Below are 17,656 nucleotides of genomic sequence, written 5' to 3' on the forward strand. Positions count from 1 at the left end.
GTCAGGAATGTTGGAAGGCGGCGTCGGCTGTTGTCTCACGCAGTTGTTGTTGTTGGGCTGCGTTGAAAGTCTGTGTTTAATTCTGTGAGAGCAAAAGCCGGTTAGCTTTTTTTTTTTTTTGGTTTCCCCGACGCGTGCCAAAGCCGAATTCTTTGTTGTTGCTTCCCTCATCGCTGTTGCTGCTGCTATTATTGTTGTTTTTGTGGCAAGCTTTAAGCTGCGCACTTTTAACGTTGCATTTACGTAAGAGGACGCAACACCTTGATTAATTGAAACTAAGTTCGATTATAATCATTTTTATTTGGAATTCTGACAAAACATATCACGCGATCGGGGTTTTTTGAACTCCCGTTTCGTAAGCCATTGACATTTGCCTGAAGCGTTCATTTTTCTTTTCTTCTGCTCATTTCTGCTACAACTGCACTTTTTAATTGAGTTTCCGCGAGCTCAGCGTGTTTGTGTTTTTATCTGACTAAACATGTCATCAGCACGGAATCGAAGGCTAAGCAATATGTCAACCAAAGCAGTAATATGTTTTTCGCTGCAGTTCCAGAGCAGAGCTCATCCAATCTTTCAGCCACGCGACTTCGTAAATTTCAGCGGAATTGACAAATTTTCAACAAGAAAATGCAACTTAATTTATTTTTTAACAAAAGGTCAGTGCTTGCTAAAGACACCCAATACCCATGTTACGATACCTTTGATGGAAATCAAAAAGTGCTTTACATATGAAATGTGAGCAGGGCGCAGACAGAACTAAAAAAGCGACGTCATATAAATTGGCCAAAATAAATTATGCACTCAAGCTTAAAATATGCTAGTAAACTAATTTAATTTAAGACAAACCAATAATGGTACTACTTCAGATAATTTTATTTCAAATATTTTAAATCCCAGTTGCAATTGCTGAACATATCGAACATTGCAATAAAATATTTTACCTTGAGTTCTCCTTATGCTATTCCATACATACCATAAGAAATTCATTATATCAAAGTATAAAGGAATTCGTATTGATATTTCTCTCATTTGGTCTCTCATCTGGTTTCAGATTTTAAAAGCTAAGCCTTTCTTCAAAGAGAAACCCCCTTTGAATAGATTTCAACAAATTTGTGTCCACATGTCACATCATGTCTATATTCATATTTATCATTTACTTATCTTCCGTCTGCCGGTGACATATACCTGACAGGCTGCGCCTGCCTGTACGTGAAATATGAGTAGACATTGAGAGATGTGCAGTGCAGCAAACCAAATGTCAATCAGCAGTCGAACCGCGACTGTTCAATAAAACTCCAATTTCCGATTTGTGAAAACAAAAAGAAAGAAGAGAAAAATGATAATAAATTGAAACAAGTTCTTCAAACACAAAAACAGAAGAATCAACTGGAAGCCAAGCCAAGCGCACAAAATTCAATTCCAACATTGAAATCAGATACAGAGGCTAGGAATGGATTAGAAGAGAATCCGAAACCAAACTAAGGTAGTAGTAGCCATAGTGCGAGATGCGACGATAGAGTCCAACTAGAACCGCTAACAAAGCCGTTGCTGTTGCCGTTGTTGTTGCTTTGAAACCCAAATCCTAACCGCAGAGCCAACAGACAGACGGACTAACTGTCGCTAACAGCCAATGGAATGTTGGCGCAGCGGCATGTCGAGTATTTTTCATACGTTTTGCTACAGAATAGAACAAAAGTGAATTCAATGTCAACAAAAAGGCGGAAGACAGTTGGGGTAAAATAATCTGATTTGGTTTTTCATTTTTGCCAATGATAGAATTGTGAATAGTATGTCTATGAGGGGGTTATATAAAATTATAAATATAAATATTAGATAACAATAAAAAAAATTACTATTGAAATGTTATAACAAACCAAACTATAAATAGAACTCTCTCATGAGCAATTCAGTTATTTATACATATCCCTAAAGTCTATAATACAAACAAAATTCTGAGACTTATGGCTACATTAACATGTGTTTACATGCGTCTGTTAACTAACAGTAATCAATCCAATTTATGTTAATTAACAATATAGTAATAAGTAACTTAGATAAATATATATAACTAAAAGCAACTTAACACAATTATGTTAACTCAATGTTAACTAACATTTTTTACTGTGCCACGCATTTCTGTTCGCCAACAACAGTATCCCTCCCTAGCTTATGCAACGCTATTTTGTACAGTGTGAACAAAATATATATAAAATTATTATATTATTTTAAATTTAAGCTGAATTTACCTTCCTAGCCCTTGAAAAACAATTTGCTCAATCATCAGAAATGGCCTGTTTCTACTTACCATAACTTAGCATCTGATTTGACTCCTCATTTTCCAGCGTTACATTAACTTTTCTCAATGGAAATATTTCATTACATTTCATTTTGTAAATTGCATTTCATGCACAATTTAGCATCTTCAGCGAGCGAAATCCGTTCAATCAACTGGCCAATGTCAATGCCAATGCCAATGCTGATGCCAATTCCAATTCAAATAAGCCTCTTAGCCAATGTCAACTGCAACATTTTATCGCATTGCAGCGTATTTTTGCCGGCTGTGACTGCTGTTTAAATTAAATTCCAATTGAAATTGTAAATTCGATGGAAAATCCCTCAATGAGCACATTGAATTATTTGATTTGATTTATTGAAATATATATATTTAAACATTTAGATTTTTAAATTTTGATTTGTTTGTACATAAAGTCGAGAGATTTAATAAACTTTGGTATTTCGTATTGTAATGAACAAAGCGTAAACTTTCAATTGTATTATTTAACTAAGGGTAATAACAATAGTAATGTAATAATATTTTGCATATTCTCATTTTGTTTAGCTATAGTTTTGATAAGATTTTATTGATGAAGCTTCAACAGATATTCGGGCAAACGGTGGGTAATTTATGGGGCATAAATCAAAATGTGACGTATGTCAATCTCTTCTTTTCTTTGAGTGTATTTTCAAAAAATGAAAAGCTTAATTGGATGCGCAACATAAACTATACTAAGTTTCTTTGTTTGTAATTCTTATCTAAATAATTATCTGTTGCATTAATTAACTTTTGGAATAATCATAAATTTTTCGATCACTTTGGACTGTTTAATCGTAAGCTTTAAGACTTCTTCTTAGGTGCGGGGCAAGTGTCAAAGTAAAACGAATTCCTTGCCGCTTAAGAGTTGAGCTGCTATGTCAGTTATCCTTACTATGGCTGCGATGCCATGCGAATCCTTGCGGTCGCACGTGACTTTGTGTGTATCTCGGCGGTGCGCAGCGTAATGCCAAAGATATCCTCGTGATAGCGATTCTCGTCCTGTGTGTGTGCGTGTGTGTGTGTGTGAGTGTTTGCAAAAGAAATCAAATGGAGTATAGAGTTAGAGGGCTCTCAATAGAAGTGTAAAGCTCATCATATTTGTGACTGTCAAGAGAGCCAAGCAAACAAAATGCCAAAACAAACTAAGTGCTAAGAAAAAACTATTGAGAACAAGGAGCTACTGGCTGACACCCTGGTATGAAATTTTTCTCTTGCACTTTCTCTCTCACATAAGTTTATCAAAGCAAGTGTGTTAAAAACGTACTCAGTACAAAAACAATATTTTAAATAAAGGCTAATGGGAATAGGGTATGGCACTACAATGAACTATCGATTATTAACTGGAATGTTATCGATACTTAACTATACTGCCATCGATACTCAACTGCATGACATTGCAAGAGACGAAGAATTAAATTGAAATATACATTTTTGAGTAACTTTAAAATTGCCTTTCAGAAAATCTTTAATTTTTCTTATTTAAATATATTTGTTAGATATTTAAAATTTATATAATTTTAATCTAAAACTGAATTTTTGAAAATTTTGTATATTAGTGAAATATTTACGTTAAAGAAAATTCTTGTTTCTCTCACCTTAAAAATTTTTTTTATTTTTATTTTTATTTTTTAATTTCATCATTTTATTATCTATCAAAAACTAACTCATCTACCCCACTCGCTGTGCAAACAGGGCATCAAGCAGCAAAGCAGCTGCAACTGGCAACAAAACGTTTGCATTTTTTACAACTACACACAAATATTGTATTTATGCAGCTGAAGGAACTGCAAACACCGAGCAAAGTTTCGCCCGCTTTTCCGCTCTTAGCAGCTAAGGTCGCATAAAATGCGCATACGCCCCGTGGCCCCCGCTTGTGGCGACGGAAGCGAACTGTCTCACACTCACACTGGCACTCGCACAGTTGCTTTATGTTATTTATACGTGCAGTTTAAGTTGCTCCAGTTGAAGGATACTTACGCGCAATGTGAGCAAAAATGTCTCAACTTCCGCCTCGGTCTTTTGCTCCTTACCGGCAATGCATTTTCTGTTGCAAAAGCAAGAAAAGAAATAAATATTTTGAACTATATATGCGTTTATGTATGTGTGTGTGTGCCTGAAAACGAAGCACTTTGCTGAATTAAAGTTTTGTTTGGTAAACAAATAAAATGAGTGAGACGCAAATTAAGAGAATTAACGACATAATTATAGAACAGCATAATTATATATGAGAATAATTACATTTCAAATGAGGGAAAAGTCGTTTAAATTTGTTTTGAAGTTTAATCATTTGGAGTCTGTATATTATTATTATTATTATTTTCTTATTTTTTCTAAACACACAAAAAAATATATAGTTTTTAATAAATTAAAATATATCACGATATAAAAATATTACCAGATGCTATATATATTATTTTTGCATGATAAGTTTTTGCTTTTCTAAATTTATGTGAAAACTTAATATTTTTTATACACTTAACCAAGTTTTTTTTTCAATTTAAATTCAAGAAAACTGCTCATTTAATTTTTAAAAATTGCCATCAGGCATCCAATAAATATTAATTAATCTTCTCTGACTATATCAGGTTTAGGGCTCTCTCTCAATTTTTTGTTAAGTGCACAGCACATAATTTGCTCAGACATTTCAATTAACATAAACCGCTTAGGATTAAGAGACGCAGTCAAAGACATCGTCGAACAAAGTGGCTCAGTGCGAATGAATTGATATGAGAAGCACAAATTGTTCTGACCATATGCCATCTATTAATACTGAATGTGTGTGTGCCTGGTAGTAGTAGTAGTGTTAGGACCTGCCACACCCACCACAGCTGCTGTAGCTGTAGCAGCATATGTCACAATAATGCACGTAATCAAGGGCTCGCAAAGAAAATAGAAAAACAGTTAAACAGCGCACGAAATAATAGAGGAATAAAACAGAAAAACGATGGCAAAACGACCGCAAAGCATTTGAAAATAAATTCCCAGTGGAGCAACGCCCCATTGCCGCTCCGGCGGGAGCACAAAGGCAATCAAGCCAAACGGAAAACTAGTACGAACTAAAGTCGGCTCTCGGTCTCGCTCGCAACTCACCTGATGGTCTGATAAACGTGCTCGGCCATTGTGACATCGCCGCAAACGTAAACATGTCCCCGCTCCAGCACAATCAGCTTGTACAGCGAATCAAATTCCTGTTCAATCAGATCCTGTACATATGTCTGCAAGCAAAGAGAAAAACTAGCATCAAATGACGGTAAAGGTAAAAAACAGGCCGCACACCCCCCTCCTCCACCCGATTGACTGTCTGGGCTTCTGTAACAAATGTTTGCTTAGGCTAAGAAATCTGTGATGCGAACATTTCCTAATGCAATTTAAGTTACACAAGTTGAGTTACAAAGGAAAGGGATACAATTAAATTATAAATTTGTAATAAATGTTTTTCTCTATAGCTAATAAATATATATATTATATATAATAGCTAATAAATAAATAATAAATATATATATAATAAAATAATAAATAAATATATTAATATATATTTGTAGCAAATAATTTAGTGGAAAATATAGGATATTATGGAAATTCAATTTGTCTTTAATTTGTAAATTAATTATGGTTTAAATAATTCGTAAATATTTTGTAAATTGTTGATAAATGTTGTTTTCTATAATAAATAATTTGATTATTAAATAGTATATATGTAAAAAAAAATATATATGCATATATATTTTCACTAAATACGTGAAATTCGCCCTTAATTTTCAAATTATATACGGCTTTAATAATTTTTAAATACTCTGCAAATTTTTGATAAATATTTTATTCCTCAAACATAAAAATATTATAAAATATTAATTAATGATATAAAATAAAAATATATATTTGAGGTAAATACTTTTAAATAAATAATTTGTTATTTTATTTTATTTTTTTTTTTTTTTGTAATTTTGGTTAAATGTCTTATTCTTTAAATAAAGAATATGATTAATAAATAGTACCTAATTAAACATATATATTTGTGTTAAATATTTTTTTTTTTTAATAGGAAATAGAAAATTATGGAAGTGAAATTTGACTTTTATTTTTAAATTATTTAAGGCTTGAATATTAGAGGACTGCATGAGTGCCAAATACTTAAAATACATTTGACCATTTATTAAAAATAAATACATTTAATTATGCCCTAAACCATATATATGTATATAGTCTTATTCTATTGACATCCCAACAGAAATTTATGAATTTCTACTTCAACACTAATAAACTTTCTATTCCTCAACTCAGCCCCAAATGCAAACTAACCTTCGGTATATCTGGTTCCCTTGAGAGCGCTAGAAACACGCGATCCATGATTTGATCCTGCACCAATTGGGCCTTCTCCTCGGCATAGAGATCCACGTCGCGATTGCGACAGCCAAAGAAGAGCCAGAGCTTTGGCAGCGACGTTGCGGTATCCACCTCGCGCAGCACCTGGAACTCCTGCCAGAAGGAGCGGAAGGGCGCAATGCCAGTGCCAGGTCCAATGAGCACCACTGGCCGACTGCGATCCGCCGGCAAATGGAAGCCCAAGGCGCTGCGCACGAACATATACAGCTCGTCGTTGGCTTTCAGGCCGGCCAAGTAGTTGGAGCAGACGCCATAGCGCTCGTCGCCTTGGCCATCCTCGCAGCGGTACCTGACAATGGCCACGGTCAGATGAATCTCATCGCTGACGCGACGTGGCGACGATGAGATCGAGTAGAAGCGCGGCTGCAGCGGCGTCAGATGAGCCAGCACTAGGGAAGCAGGCGGCCGACACGAAGGGAACTCCTCCAGCACATCCAGGAGGTGTGGCAGACGCCAATGACGCCAGTCCTCGTAGGCTGACGAATCGGTAACCAGCAGCTGCAGTCGCTCCGTGTCCGCATTGTCGTCGCAGAAGCCAGCGAGCAGCGTGAGCAGCTGCCTCGACGGCGGCGTGGTCAGATCGAAGAAGCGAGCCAGCAGATTGCGCAGCGTATCGGCGGGTATTTTGTCGTGCTGCTCCCAGCACTTGAAGATGCCGTTCGAGGTCTGCTTCTCCTTGAGCAGCTGCAGCTGCAGCACCTCGTCCGGATTGTCCACTCCCACCAGTCGCTGCAGCAGTCCGTCCACCAGCTCCGCGCGATTAGCCGGAAAGATGCCCACATGATCGCCCGGCTCGTACTCCAGCCCTGGCGCACAAATCTCCAAGAGCATCGTCGTCTTGGCGCCCTCGCTCAGCTTGGTCAGATTGTGCGGCTGCTCCTTGATCTTGCAGCAGTGCACCTTCTTGTTGTGGTACTTGGACAGCGCCACGTCCAGCGAGACCTTGCTGACCGACGGCACCAGGCGCACATTGTTCACGGTCAGCGATTCGTTTTGCAGCGCCAGCGAAGCATCCGACAGACTCTGATCCGGGTCCAAGCAAAAGGTCTCACAGGCTAGCTGCAGGTGAATGAGATGGATATTAAATTTATTTTATTTTATCAATTATTTAATCGTATTTTTTAATGTTTATTTAAATTTATTTGTTGACTAAATATTGTTATTTTATTAGTAAATTTCATTTACACAAAAAATGATTGAATTCAAGATTTACTTTAAAATTAATTTTAAATTTATTTTTTATAAATATATAAAAAAAAAGAGATACAAAATTTAATTTTTTGGTTTTTAATGATATTTAGTGGATTTCATTCAAATTATTATTATTTTTTTTATTTATTTAGATATAAATATTACAATATTTTTTTAAATAAAATAATTGAATACGTTTGTTCATGATTATTATTATTATTTTATTTTATTTTTATTTATATTTTTTATATTTATTTTCATTTATTTATTTTTTGTTTTTTTTTATTTTATTTATTTATTTATTTTTTATTTTTATTTTATTTTTGTAAACTTAATATTAACTAAATAAGTAGATCTCATTTACACTAATTATTTATAAAAATTAATTAGAATTATTCATAGATAGCTATTAATATTTTTTTTTTTTTTTTTAGATAGATATTGATATTATAATATAAAATATAAAATATAAAAATATTATTTCTTGTATTACTTTGTTTGTTTGTTGTTATTTTTTTATTTTTATATTATTTTAAATTAATTTACTCATTTAAATTTTTACTAAATTTTTGACATTAAATTATTATATTTCACTTTAATTTTTATTTGAGATTTGGTAAAAACTTGATACATATTTTATTTTCAGGACTCACCTTGAACACCTCCGGTGCCCACTTGCGGAACGATTGCTCCTGGCCACACATCTCGTCACCGTAGGCAATCTTCAGCAGACGCTCGCCGCCCAGCTCGCCCAGAATGTTGTCCACGTACTGGCCGAAGGCGCAGAAGTTCGGATAAGCTGACGAACCGAGCGCAAAGACGGCGAAGCGGACATTGGAGAGCGGCCCAAAGGTTTCGTCCGTAAAGGTGTCCGAGGTGGAGCCGCGCAGGGAGTCCCAGCGGTCGATCTTCTTGACTTGTTGCAGCGGCAATTTCATAAAGTCCTGCCGTGAGTTGGCCTTCATGAAGGACTTGGATGAGCTGACACCCATGCTAATCGCAGAGCGAGAGGGTGATAGAGAGTGAGAGAGGGGGGACGACAAAGCTAGTTAGAAATTGAAATGTTGCGTTTTCTTGCGTGCTCAGCTCGTAATAAATTTCACAAAAGGCGGCCAAACAAAAGGCGTGGGCGTGAGCCAAGCGCCTCTTGTTATCCCATGACAAAGGCAAAGGACACGGCAAAAAGATGGCAACAATAAGAGCAACAAACACACACACATACACGAGCACACACATACACATAACTGACAGCACAACATTTATTACGCTTGTCATTTGATGTAGCCAAAGTGGGCAGAAAAAAAAGAGATACGAAAATAAAAAACTCAAGCAAAATGAGCACAAGGAAGAAGGAGGCCTCGCCTTGGACTGGGCAACGAAATGTGGAGCTGGGTTATTGGGCTGGAATTTAGACAGAAAACAAGGCAAGGCAAGGCAAGGCAAGGCAAAGCAATTGCTAAAAAGCGTAATCATCCGCTCGTCAGCAGCTCGTCAGAAGCAGCCGCAGCAGCAGCAACAGCAGCAGGAGTAGGACCAGGAGCAGGAGCAACAGCAGCAGCAGCCGCAGCATAACACACAGCATGTGGCGTCTGCCTGCAGCTAACTGAAGATGAACCCCGCTGCCGCCGCACAATACGTCCATCCACACGTTGAGTGATGATTCAACAATGAACAGTGGCAGTTTTTAAAGAAGACAGCACAGAGAAATGGACAAATATCCGCAACGAGCAGCCACCAGGCCGCTGCCAGATGCAGCTGGCTTTGCCTTATCCTCGCCGCAGCAGCATCCAATCCACATCTCGTCTGTTGGCAAATGCGTTTAAAACTATTTGAGCTGCTGCTCAGCTTAGCTTTGGGTCAAAAGTTTATGGCTTTGGCGCGTCGTAAAAACCTGTTGGCTGCCCCATAATCAGCTGCCAAGTGTTGGCCGTCCCTCTGTTGCTGCCGCTGCTACGCTGCTGCTGCTGCTGCTGCTACTGCTTACACGCTGTAAGAACTTGTTAACAGCATGCTGCACACAGCTGGCTGATGGCCTTAAGCCAGACTAAAGATAAAGAACTCTGCATTTGTGTCAGCCAGCGGATGCGAAACGTGTCAATAGTTTTTGATAAAACGAAGACATTTGCGAGTCGTTGAACACTATAAAAGACAATGAACAATTTGCAATCAATATTGATGAAATATAAATTCCTAATCATCAAATTGAAAACAATTTATAAATTAGACAACCCAACCATTAGATAAACTTACTTAATACTACACAATAAACTATTATTATATTTTTAATTAAATTTTTTTAATTATGTAGAATAGTAAGTTTAAAAAATAAACCAAATATCTATTAAAAAGTTCAAGTACTAATTATAATATAAAAACAAACTAATTATAAATAAAATTATTTTTTATTTCTATTAATAAAAAAATTTTTTGTCATGTTATTTTGTTAAGTGAAATATAAAGAATTTAATTCAGAACAAAAAATAAATAAATAAATAAAAAAATTAATGTTTCATTTCAATTCAATTATATATAATAAATTCAAACAATATATTATCCCTCTCTAATATTCTCACATCTAATTTTTTTTTTTTTTTAATTTAGCTTAATAGTTTGAGGAAAATTAATAATATATTCAAAATCATATTGACGAGCCCAAGGCATAAACCATTGATACATAAATTATCTTAGCTCTATTAACATAATAGATAAAATAAAATATAAACGATTTCAATAGACATTTATTCAGTCCTCCATATTCCTGGAAATATATATTTTGTTTTCATTTTTATTTTAACAACTCAAATAAATGAGAAAATTTTCTGAGAATTACAAATACTTAATATTCCAATTCCTGTTCAATGTCCTAAATAAAGCTGGCTTTATTTAATATTACAATTATTTTATTTATTTGCGTGCGACAAATAATTAATAATTTTAAGCTCGATAAATATTTGTGTTATTTTCCCTAAAGTAAATATTTGAAGATTCCATTAAATTTGAATTTCATCAAAATTTTAAATGCTAGAAAATTTTGGCTTGGCTTGAAATTTCAGCTTGAAAACTACTAAAATAATCCCATTTATATCCAGCTGTATTTGATTAATTTCTCATATTTTTATTTGCTTCTGCAGCTGTCAGCTCCACAGTGCCAAAGCTAAGCATGTGCAATTCATCAAGGTAGCAAAGCGTTGAGTTGCCAAGCTGCGTGCTGCCTATCAACTGAATCGCAAGAGCAACAATTGCAACAGCAAAAGCAACAACAACAAGAACAGCAAATAAACAGAGAGACGCGCTGACAGACACAGATAGAGAAACAACGCAGAGTTATCCTTGATACATCTCGAATATCGCTGTAGCACAGGATGAAGCTTAAGCTTCATGAGCTTGCGAGAACCCAAAAGTGCAGCTTGGCGTGAAAAGAGTGTCGTAATTTACAGCCGTGCAACAGCTAGAGCCGGTGGCGGGTGGCAAGTGGTGGGCAGCAGGTGGCAGGTGGCACAGGTAGAGCAGCTGCAATACAACAGCCGAAAAGGTAAACAAGGCAAGAGCGGAAAATTTAAGTGCTAACTACAAGCAGAGTTAGAAAGAGAGAAAAGTACTAGCGAGAGAGAGAGAGAGACAGACTGTGGCATAATTAAAACGCTGGCAAACTGTTCTCTAAATTGGCTGTTTCTCTTTCCGGACACGCCATCATAAATTCGCCTAGTGGCCAAAAGCTGGCAACACTATTTTTTCGCTCCTTGCCTTTTGCTGCCCCACTTGGGGCCAAGTGCCTCCCCCCGGACGAGTTGCGTTTGCAATTATTTTGTGCACTCGAAATGCTGTTGAGAAGTGCTGAAGCGATTACGATTCGAATTAAAAATGTGCGCCGTAAAGCCTTAGCACTTAGCTGATCTATTGAAATGTAGCTGAAGGAGAACTTGACTAAGTTTATGCGATTCACATATTATTTATATATAATATTGATAGGATTATAATAAGATTTCGTGCATCTTGGGTGTAAATGTTTAGATATTGCAAATATTTAATTATTCTGGAAAGTAACCCAATTTGCATTTTAATTATTCATAAAAAATAATTGTCAATATAAATAAGTAAAGTATAATCCGATTCAACGGACCGTCGTTATAGCCAGAAGACGCTATAACTGTATAAATTTCCTAATAAAAGTTTGTCTAGCGACAAGAATTTACGTCGTAATAAACGTACGGAAATGATAAAAGATGTCGTTATAACCGGATTCGACTGTATTAAGCTGTCGTCCCTTCTACATCCAAAAATTATTATTTAAATTAATTTAAGTTCTCTCCTTAGTTGATATTTCACAGAGTTTGCATATACAAATTATTACATATTTAAATGATATATTAATATTCAATATTTAATATACTCATTCAAGTCTTGAATTCAGTACAAACTTGATGACATTATCTACCTGAGTTGATGTTGTTTGACATCTGCTTCATGCTCAATGAGGATGGTGAAAATGCAATTTGAGTTACTTTAGTGGCGCATTATGTAAAGTAAAGTAATTGTGAGTTGATAGGTAGCATCATCATAAAAGAAGCTATGATGACAGCTACTGTGCGATTCCCCAGCAGCAATGATGCTGCTAATAATGATGATGATTATGTCTAACTGGCTAAGTGGCACTTGTGTGCTCAAGCAGCGGCAGTTGCAGCTTGCAGGATGCGGATGCTGCTTGGCAGTGTCACGCTGTCACGCTGACACATACACACACATACACACACACACACACATAGGACAAATAGATAAGCAACCTGTCCTGCTTGGCACTTGAAGGGACACTTACAAGCGTTGATGGCATAATAGACAGCAATTAAGTGAGTCACTTGAGCTGACAAACACAGGAGCTGCGACAGCGGCAGGACTCAAGACAAGGCCGACACGGGCCAAAGGCCACTCTGATGACTGTGCACTTTTGAGCCCAGCCCAGACCAACCCACGCCGAAATGATGATGTGAAATGTTTATTTAATGTGCTGCGCACACAATCAAATTAACAGCGCGCCACTTGCAAATGTAACGCAATTAATAACAGAACTGTTGCAGGGCGTGGCCGAACTGGGCGGGTCGCAGAGAAGGGCGAGATTGCGGAAGCGAACATTGAATTAAAGTTGGCCCAAAATGCAATTTGCATTTGCAGCTGCTGGCTGCTCGCTGCTTGCTGGCTGCACTTAAACTATTTGTAAACTATTGGGCAACTAGCTTGTAAACTTTTAATGCCACTCAACATCTTGCCACATGGCGCACAACAAGCGACAGCAGCAACTTGCCGGCGAAACTTTTCGCATTCCCTGACTTTAAGCACGAAATCAATTGAGGCAAACAATTAACAGGCCAAGCATAGATTCCGGACTCGGGCGGGCCAACCAATGAGCCGGAAGAGCAGCGCCCACTCGAAAATGAAAGATGCCTGAGGGAAGCTCAGTTCAGCTGTTGCTGGCGCCCCGCCCCACGCCCCCTCCGGTGCCAAGTGATGGCTGATGGCTCATCTCTTAGCCAGCATATCGAAATATATTCAATTGGTTGGCTAATGAGCAGCCACTTATCAGTTATTAAATCACAAATTGCCAGCTAATTAACGTCAGCCACTCTGATTTATATATGCATTAGCCAAAAAGGAAAATCCGAAGCGTGGCTTATACAATATACGAAGCTCATCTCGGAGTGCAATAATAAATCATATTAATTGATTTATGCTGAGTGCTTGGCACAATGGAAAAATCATCCCAAGGAACTTTTTGGGCCTTGTTAAAGGAAAAATACAATGAAAATAAAAGTAAAAATAAAAAAAAAATGAATGAATCAACAAGTGAGGAGAACAATCTACGGCTCGGTAAACAGAAAATTATGCATGTATTAATTTTACCTTGCTAATATTAAATAATAAATAAAATATTTAATATTTAAAAAAAATGAATTCACGGGAGTCGCAAAAGGCGTCTATTCAGCCGCAGGACATTTTCTTAACTGTTGATGCTTATCAGCCTTTATTGAACTGCCAAATATGCCAACACACATACATATGTATGTATGTATGTATTTATATTGCTGTCAATATGTTTTAACAGTCTGCACATCTTTCATATGAATTTTCAATTTCATCTTCAAGAACAGCAGCTCTACCGACGTATAAATTTAGACATGTGTGAGCAATGGTATACGTGAGTATGTATGTGTGTGTGTGCGTGTGTGTTTGCACAGCAAGTTGTCAAAGCTGTCAAGCGGAAATCCCCTTTACATCCTTAAATAAAAAAAAGCAAGCAAAACGACTTTTAAGGCTGAACAACGAAAGAAATACCCTAAAAAACGGCAAAGAAAAAGAAAATTGTTAATAATGTATAAAATTTTTTGACCATATTTTTAATATGACCAAAGACAGAAAACAAATTTTAACTTTTGTGCAACAACTAGTAAAGTTTCTTCAGAATTTAACAGACATAAAAGCAGCTCCCTCTCACTCTCACGCACTCTCCCTCTCTCTTGTCTTGCTCAATCCCCAATTCATCATGCTCCATTTACATTTTCATAGAGTATAGCTTACTCATGTCATATGTAATGCCTACACACTCCTCGGAAATATCGAAATAACAAAATTATTGTTATTGTTTGGGCTGCGGTGCGATGGGCCAAGGGAAATTGCGCGGATTTGGCGGCGCTCCCAAGCGGCACACTCTTAATGGTCGCGTGTGTGCGAGTGTATCCATGTGTGTGCGTGTCTGTGTGTGTTTGTGCTTTAAAGCATCTGCTGGCATGGTTACCAAAATATAAAATTCAACAACAAAATAAATAAAAATAAAAACAAAAACGAAAACGAATTACGGCTATGCCAATTAATAATATGGGCATGAAATATGTGTCATCAAAATTGCGACCCAAATTCAACCAAAATACTTATTAAAGAAATTAATTTGGCAGAGCCAAAGCCAAAATGTAATTAATTTTTTAATACTAAATTTGAGTGAAATTGTAAAAAAAAAGTATTAAAGAAAATTATATGGAATAAATTTAATGAAGGAATTATATACAAATTGAGTTCATAAGTTGAATTTAATTGGAATAGAATTTTCTCTTGAAATTTTCATTGAATTAGCATATGAGTTTTATTACGATTTTTTTTTTTTTATTGATAGCCTACAAATTTATAATTAAAAAATAATGAATAAATATTGCTTATTTCCAAAACTAAAAAATTTAAATTATATTTAAGTAATACATTCTTTTTTAAATTACAAAAAAATATTTAAAAAATAGTATTAAAATTTAAAACGAAATAAAGTTAGAAATAAAATACAAATAAATTTAAATTTAATTAAAAAATATATTTCAAGCTAAATACTATAAATTAAAAAAAAAAAAATTAGATTTTTGGAAACAATTGTATAGCTTGTATAGCTTAGCTTCAAATAAAAATATAAAATCAACCTGAAATGAACAAAAAATTGTACAACAAATTGAGGTAAACTTTGGAATTAAAAAAAAAAAAAAGAGAAGGAAATAAAAAACATTGTAGGGCAGATAATAAAAGGTAAATGGCTTACAAATTATGCAATTCTTGCTTAAAAAGCAATTTAGCTGCGGACCTTTTAGACACCCTCATTTATAAAACTGAGCCGTCTACAACAAACTTGAGCCATCGCAGTTGCCGTGTTGCCAATATTGAGCAAGCAGCCAGCCAAATTGATTTATATGAAATTTATGCAGAGCGGCGCAGTTAGCAAAAGGCAAATAAAGAATGAAAAAAAAAGGAAAAAGCACAATAGCCAACAACGGGCGAGGTCAAAGTTAAAGGCATGGAAATTTATTGGGCAAGAGACTCACCTGGAATCGTGTAGGCCGTGCTCGCCCGACTCCTGTATGCGCATGGCATACAATTCCTGCGAGAAGAGCTGTAAGCACAAAAGTTCACATTTGATGTCATTAGCGCTGGCTGAGCTCAGACATTAATTAACTACTTAGCCGATGATCAATGGTCAGGCACTTATGCTGAAACTCACCTCGCCATTTTCCGGCGGATCTCCATTGCCAAAGGTGGAGGCAACAACAATTAGCAACGCCTCGTGCTCAATGGAGGATATATCATAGTCGGACATGCAATATATCTAGATGGGTAAACAATTTAGTCTAGCAGTGGGCGTAATCAAACCGGGAAACTTGCTTCAGCCAACACTTTTCTGGTCATTAGTAGCTTTGACCTGGTTAAAACACGCAAACAGCCTAAATGAGCTAGCTGAATGGGTGAGTGTTCCTGTGTGTGTGTATGCCTGTGTGTGTGTACCTGTGTGTGTGTGTGTGTAGTTTGTCACAGGTGCTATCTAGTTTTCCAAACGATAGACAGCTGCTTTTTATACCAGCATCCGCTTTCACACACACACACACACACACACACACACAAACATACACCTGCCTGTGGACACTAAGCTGCCAAAAATTTACCTGCCACATTTTGGGCTTATGCTAATTTGTGTAATATGGCATTTTGGTATAGGTCGCAGGTTGCTGTTTATTTTTATATGGTCCAGAGTGCTCTCTTTTGTTTTAATGTCAAATTAGGGCTGAACATGTCGTATACTTAATATTTGCATTTTAGTCATTTCAGTACAAATTTAAGATTAAAATTATGAATTTTTGAATTACATGAGTTGGAATAGAGACTTGATTGCTGCTTTAACTGTTAATGTATATAGCTTTAACTTGAACTCACCTGCGCATTGAACGCATGTCCCAGCAGCTCGCACAATTGCTTGGCATATTGCTCCGACTTGCCCGTCTCGGTGGCATATAGGACTGTTGCCTTGATGCGCTTCGAGAGAGCGCGTCCAAATAATTTCGATGTAAATTTCACAGCACTGCAAGCAAGAGAGAAAGGTGACTTAAATGGCTGTTTGTGTGTGTGTGTGTGTGTGTGTATGTGTGTGTAGTTAACTAGCTATGCATATTCAAGTAGCTCTTTAAAGAGACTCAGGAGCAGAGCTTGCTCACAGCGATGTGGGATCTGTTTTGATTGGCATGCCATATAATTGGAAAATAGTCTAGAAATATGGCATAAATTGCTTAAAGCACATACACACTCACACACACACACTTTTATTGCACAACAGCAGCAGCAGGCGTGGCTGCCATCGTGTTTCTCGAATCCAAACAGCTTCTATGATTTGTTCTAGCTGAGCACATGAAACTTTAATGCAACGTCTAAAAATGTGAAATAAAACGAAAGGGCAGGGAAGCTATATGCTCTATAAGCAGCTTAGCTGCTCGATGTGCCCCTGCTTGACTCATACAATTTACAGAGTCAGTTTTGGGTAGAGCCTCATGGCTCATGGGGCCATTGTTGCTCAGCTGCTGTTCGTAACGTATGCCGAGCTACTACTTAAGCCTAAGAGAAGGACTGTGTAGGTGTGTGCGTGTGTGTGTGCTGCTGCTTATAGGCAGTTTAACTGTAATTCAATATGGCTGCCTGGCGCACATTTCGTTGCATACTTTTGTGAGCAACATAATTTGATTTTTCATAAAGTTGTCGATGTCAGCACTGATTTAATTCCATTTCATCAGTCGACGTGCCGAGCAGAGCGCGTGCTGAAACAATTAAACTTAATTATAAAAGCGACACACACACACACACACACACACACACACACACGTGTATGTGTATGTGAGTCTGTATATGTATTATGCATTTTGCAATTCATTTAAGCATTGATAAAAAGTTCAGCCAAGCTCGTTTTAAATGCAAAGCGTATGTAAG

The 17,656-nt window shown here is 36.6% G+C and overlaps 1 protein-coding gene across 2 annotated transcripts in view; it reads right to left on the reverse strand.

Moving 5' to 3' along the window:
* Window positions 1-3,011: 3,011 nt before the first annotated feature.
* Window positions 3,012-17,656, reverse strand: part of Nos (Nitric oxide synthase) — a 48,202-nt gene continuing 33,557 nt past the window's right edge. For both annotated transcript variants that reach the window (XM_089465375.1, XM_089465376.1), the window contains exons 12-19: window positions 16,616-16,760; window positions 15,909-16,013; window positions 15,733-15,800; window positions 8,542-8,881; window positions 6,614-7,756; window positions 5,405-5,529; window positions 4,292-4,358; window positions 3,012-3,313 (exon numbers count right to left, since the gene is read on the reverse strand). In XM_089465375.1, coding sequence (XP_089321501.1) covers window positions 3,206-3,313; window positions 4,292-4,358; window positions 5,405-5,529; window positions 6,614-7,756; window positions 8,542-8,881; window positions 15,733-15,800; window positions 15,909-16,013; window positions 16,616-16,760 — 2,101 coding nt within the window. In that variant the 3' untranslated portion in view covers window positions 3,012-3,205. The remainder of the gene's footprint in view (window positions 3,314-4,291; window positions 4,359-5,404; window positions 5,530-6,613; window positions 7,757-8,541; window positions 8,882-15,732; window positions 15,801-15,908; window positions 16,014-16,615; window positions 16,761-17,656) is intronic.

Source organism: Drosophila arizonae, chromosome 3 (assembly GCF_054131065.1).
Source record: "Drosophila arizonae isolate 15081-1271.41 chromosome 3, UAZ_ARI_1.0, whole genome shotgun sequence".
Classification (NCBI taxonomy): Eukaryota; Metazoa; Arthropoda; class Insecta; order Diptera; family Drosophilidae; genus Drosophila; species Drosophila arizonae.